Raw genomic sequence first — 5785 nt, forward strand, 5'->3', positions numbered from 1 at the left:
CCTAACACCACACGTGTTCCTTGGGTGAATAAAAAAAGTTCAGTAACGCTTAAAACTGACCGGCATAATGCATTATATGTTGCATATTGGGACAATAATGTATGACCCACTTGTGTCTTTAAATTATGATTATGCACAGTATTGCAGATAATTTATTGACAAAAAATACAACCAATTAAGTATTCGCACAGATATTACAGAAAATCACACTTCCTCATAATAAAATAAAAGTGCCCTGATCGTGTTCATTGTCAAACTTGAATGCACAATGGACGCGTTCTTGTGTGCGATTGGCTGAATTCTGAGGCCAAATGTAGGTTTACTGCTAAAGCTGACGTCGGCTTATTTCCCAAAATGGCGACGCGGACATCAGACATACAAACGAGCCGGGGTAGTACTACGTTATTATCCAATAAACGGACTGTAAGCATGGCTCAAACAAAATCCAGACTGTTGGGAAACAATTGTATTTTCTTCTTAACAATATCGTCTATGATGCACATGGCATTGGCTGACGGAAAGACACTCGTTTTGTTGGACAACCTCAACATAAGAGACACCCATTCAATCTTCTTCCGCAGTCTGGCAGGTGAGAAGGAATACTCATGCTTTTCTCAATCATTGATATTTAGGTAGCTAGTGGTTTCGCAATATTACATTCAATAACAACAACGTGTTTTCGTTCAGATTAGTTAGCGCTCATATCTTTCCACTACTAGCTAGCTAATCTTAGCTAGTTTTGTTAACGTTGCATAGGAAAAGGTGTCACTGCTGGGGCGTGTGGCATTGATTTTGGTCAAATAGTACCTAGCTAGCTCCCATTGTCGATGTTGAAGACGAATATAGCTCGTATCTGTCCACCTGACGATGTTAGCTTTTTGCACTAATTGTGATTGTAGTGTACTGCTGAGTTACATCCTGCACATTTTACAGACCCCACTGCGCATGTGCGGTTACATGACGTTTCCCAAATGTATATCCAAGGCAATACACATTTTTAATACAAGCATCCCTCAAAGTAGTGCATTCTTTATATGCACTAGAAATGACTGGTTAACAGCATATCCTAGGGGATCAAATGTGTAAAGCAAATACATTTGCAGCGGGCTGATGTAGCTGTTTCTTTTTGCAGATCGTGGATTCGACCTTTCATTCAAGACTGCAGATGATCCTTCACTTTCCCTGATCAAATATGGCCAATTTCTCTATGACCACCTCATCATCTTCTCCCCATCTGTGGAAGGTTAGTTAATATTGCAGTTGAACATTTGTGTGACATTTCATAACTTTACTCAGTGACTCTTACAAAGTTTAAAGTATTCAATGCATATGTTTTTCCTTTAAGACTTTGGTGGCAACATCAATGTTGAGACCATCACATCATTCATTGATGGTGGAGGCAATGTCCTGGTAGCTGCTGGCTCTGATATTGGTAAGTGCAAAGATGGGTTATTCTTCCATGATGTGTGTAAAAACCACACACTTGGCTTCTTCCTCATTTACACTGGAACTAGTGCCATTGTCTTGTCCTCTCTTTTGCCCTAGGTGACCCACTTAGAGAGCTGGGCAGTGAATGTGGGATTGAGTTTGATGAGGAGAAGACTGCTGTAATTGACCACCACCATTACGATGTGTCAGACCCTGGTGAGGTAAGCAGAAGAGATGTAGATGACATTCTAATGTAAACCTTTAAGCTGTAGTTTTTGCAATTGCTTATAGAGGCACTGTTTGCACACCTGTCTGGTAATGTAGACTTCTCAAGAAAAGATGTGGCTTGAGTGTCCATTTGAATTACAGAGCACTTGAGGTGGGTTATGATCATAAGATGTAACTGTTTTTCTTTCCCCTAGCATACCCTGATTGTTGCTGATCCTGAGAATCTGCTGAAGGCTCCCACTATTGTTGGGAACCCCAGTGACAAACCCATCCTCTTCAAGGGTGTTGGGTGAGTCTATCATTACAGTGGAGAAGAATTATTTGCTCTTAACAAGGGTTATTACTACACTGTTATTGGGTTGTTTCCCATGGTGAAGGATTGTTGTCATCTTCTCCCAGCATGGTGGCAGACCCAGATAACCCCCTGGTCCTGGACATCCTGACTGGCTCCTCCACATCCTACTCCTACTTCCCTGACCGGCCCATCTCTCAGGTAATACCAGCACGGTTTCCTTCCTTATCAAACATTCTCCTTTGAAAATGTAATAACTTATGTGCATGTATAAGGTGTTTATCCCTGGAACGTTATATTTTGGTTGACACTATGTTCTCCTTCTTTCTGGACAGTACCCCCATGCTGTTGGAAAGAACACTCTTCTGATTGCTGGACTCCAGGCCAGGAACAACGCCCGTGTGGTATTCAGTGGCTCACTGTACTTTTTCAGCGACGCCTTCTTCAACTCAGCTGTGCAGAAGGCCACACCTGGCTCCCAGAGGTAACTCTCTCTCCTAGTGCTTTTCAGGGTAGCCTAGTGGTTAGAGCATTGGACTAGTAACCGAAAGGTTGCAAGTACAAATCCCCGAGCTGACAAGGTATAAAATCTGTTGTTCTGCCCCTGAACAGGCAGTTAACCCACTGTTCCTAGGCCGTCATTGAAAATAAGAATTTGTTCTTAACTGACTTGCCTTGTAAAATAAAGGTGTCAAAAAAAAAAAGAATCTGCTCTGCAATTGCCTGCCCTACTTTTTCACTTTAATTGTCCAATAATCACCCTTGTATTTCTAGAAATGGAACTGTTTTAATTCCTGCCTTGCACCTCCTTGAAGGTACGCTCAGACTGGGAACATGGAGTTGGCTGAGGCTCTGTCCCAATGGGTGTTCAAGGAGGCCGGCGTACTCCGGGTGGGAGCTGTTACCCATCATCCTGTGGGCGAGAGCACCCCTCCTGCAGCCTACACAATCACAGACCTTGTGGTGAGGCACTTAAGGCCATGATTTAATCTATGATAGTATTTAGCAATTTTTAGGTTTATTTAATGGACATTCAAAGTTGAAAATATGCCCATTGAGCTCATGAGTGAGCATGAAGATGTTAGTTTTCATCAAGTGGCATGGCATTGTTTCTGTCCCTTACTTCCGACACAGGAGTACAGCGTTGTTATTGAGAAGCTGTCCAAGGGCAGTTGGGTTCCTTTTGACGGAAAAGACATCCAGCTGGAGTTTGTGAGAATTGACCCCTTCGTCAGGACCTACCTGAAGAAAAATGGTATGAATATTTCACAGACATGACCAATGTTCTCTTTAAGCAGCCCCTGCAGAGATGCACGAAATTCAACTTCTCTGAACTTGACTTGATTTTCACACTGTTAGTTTACAATATTTTTCAGCTCAACGTTTCCCTCTACTGTGGTAATTGTGATCGACTCAATATCAGCCCCTTTCAATGCAACATACCGAAATAAAGCAAACTATGAAATATTGTTTTTGTTGTAGGCAGAGTGTATCGAAATGGGGATTCTACAGGCACGAGCGACTGCAACTTACGAGTAGCCTAGATGCGCTTGTTTTGAGATCAAGATGCAGAGCCCGTGTGCACATTTGTTGATATTCTTTGCTAGTTTGTGTTATTATCCCAGTTATAGCAAGTTTTTGGTCCGTGATTGCTGCCTACAAAATGCATGAAATGTGTACATTTCTAGCCATCTTTGAAAAGTAAGTCAGGTTAAGAGGGGCAGTATTGTATTTTGAGACGGGCTTGAAGAATCTAATGGGCAGATGGTAGCATACATTTTTGTCTGATTCTCTAATATAATGTTATGGGAATAATGAATATAAGGTGGTTTCTTGCATCATACAATACATTTTCAGTCACATACGGCTAAAAAGGTTAATGTCAAGCTCTGCATAAAGTTTTAAAGCTCATGGAATGTAGGCCTATATTGAACGCCACACATTGGCGGCTACTGTAGGCTGTGTCATAGAATAGCTGTTTTTCATGTGAAAATATTACAGGATGCCTTTTCTCCATTTTAATTTTTTTTAATGGTAGGCCATTCTGATAGACTTACATTATGATCAAATAGCCACTGTAGCTTAATTTGCCACTGTTAAAATGGTAACTTAGTGGGTACAGGCTCAGTGTAAACGCATGCCGGACGTTGCACAAAATGTTCACAACATTCAAGTTTCTGCTCAGCAGACCTGAAATATGCTCAGTGCTGGCAAAAAAATAGAGGGAACATTGGACATGAATCTTTTTCCATGGTTATTTACATAATAATTTTTTGTTGTAATTCTCATGAGGCAGAATAGTTTTCCAAGAACCCAAATCAAAGAATTGTATTCAAGTGTGCATCTTTAAACTTTCAAAGTTCTACAGCTGCACCATTTAAGAGCATCTTGACTGGCTGCATCATATGGCAATTGCTTGGCATCCGACTGCAAGGCACTACAGAGGTTAGTGCATGCGGCCCAGTACATCACTGGGGCCAAGCTCCCTGCCTTCCAGGACCTCTTAAGGCCTTCCTCTGGTGGTGTTAGAGGAAAGCCCTAAAAATTCAGACTCCAGCCACCCTAGTCAGACTGTTCTCTCTGCTACCGATACATCAAGTCTGGAACCAACAGGACCCTGAACCGCTTCTACCCCCAAGTCATAAGACTGCTAAATAGTCCATTGTAGATATTGGTTAACTATCTGCATTGACACTTTCAGCACTAATTCTTTTTACTCCTCATATATGCTGCTGTTACTGTTTTATCCATCCTGTTGCCAAGTAACTTTATCCCTAACTATGTGTACATATCTACCTCATACCCCTGCGCATTGACTCGGTACTGGTGCCAAGTTATCATTACTCATTGTGTATTTATTCATGTTACTTCTGTATTGATGGGAAGGGCACGTAAGTAAGCATTTCACTGTTAGTCTGCCCCTGTTTACGAATCATGCAACTAATACAAATTGATTTGAAATGTTTTTTTTTTTTTTTTTCCCTTAACAGGAGATAAGTACAGCGTCCAGTTTAAGTTGCCTGACGTGTATGGAGTGTTCCAGTTCAAGGTGGACTATAACAGGCTAGGCTACACACACCTGTACTCCTCCACTCAGGTGAGGGAACTGTTACATTAAAACGTGTTTTGTAATGGAAGGTACCTATTACATTTTAAGAAAACATAATATAGTCCTGAACTGTAAGAGGCTTATTTGCTAATGTATACATCCTCTCCATAGGTGTCGGTGCGACCCCTGCAGCACACCCAGTATGACCGCTTCATCCCCTCTGCGTTTCCTTACTACGCCAGTGTCTTCTCTATGATGGGAGGACTCTTTGTCTTCAGCATAGTCTTCCTTCACATGAAAGAAAAGGAGAAGTCAGACTAGGGTGATAAATGTGTATTAGGGGAGGGCTGGTAGATAATGGGGGTGAAGGTTCTTGGTTGCTTAAATTGTCTGTCAGAACCTGCAAACAGAGTTGACAATTGTCATTGTTGCTTCTATATTGGTTGTGGGGGCATTTAATTAGGGCTTTGAGGCCAACTTACTCAGCTTTTGTACAAAAAAAAAATAAAACATTCATGTATAAAATAATCACTTAAATTATCTGTGAGCATTCTAAAATTAAGTTGGGAATTGGATGTTGTTGCGTCCAGATCTCAATATCAGGTGAAGCACTTGTTTGGAAATATTCCATGAATTTGTTTTTTCCCACCCACTTGTACAAGGATTAAAAACACATTGATATGAAAATGCACTGAATATTTTAGTTGTCTTATAAAATCTGTTTCTGTGGTAAGCCTAACATATTTTCAACTACTAGAAAGTTAAACAAGTCCTTGAAAGCTACAAAA

The 5785-nt window shown here is 41.1% G+C and overlaps 1 protein-coding gene across 1 annotated transcript; it reads left to right on the plus strand.

The window, feature by feature from the left end:
- Positions 1-333: 333 nt before the first annotated feature.
- On the plus strand, positions 334-5688 carry ddost (dolichyl-diphosphooligosaccharide--protein glycosyltransferase subunit (non-catalytic)). The gene is made up of 11 exons (XM_064957032.1): positions 334-589; positions 1133-1243; positions 1346-1432; positions 1546-1649; positions 1851-1945; positions 2056-2149; positions 2284-2432; positions 2764-2911; positions 3083-3203; positions 4939-5045; positions 5169-5688. Exons 1-11 carry the CDS (start codon positions 355-357, stop codon positions 5316-5318), a joined length of 1401 nt encoding a protein of 466 aa, XP_064813104.1. The 5' UTR covers positions 334-354; the 3' UTR covers positions 5319-5688.
- Positions 5689-5785: the final 97 nt, after the last annotated feature.

Source organism: Oncorhynchus masou, chromosome 33, assembly GCF_036934945.1.
Source record: "Oncorhynchus masou masou isolate Uvic2021 chromosome 33, UVic_Omas_1.1, whole genome shotgun sequence".
Taxonomy (NCBI): domain Eukaryota; kingdom Metazoa; phylum Chordata; class Actinopteri; order Salmoniformes; family Salmonidae; genus Oncorhynchus; species Oncorhynchus masou.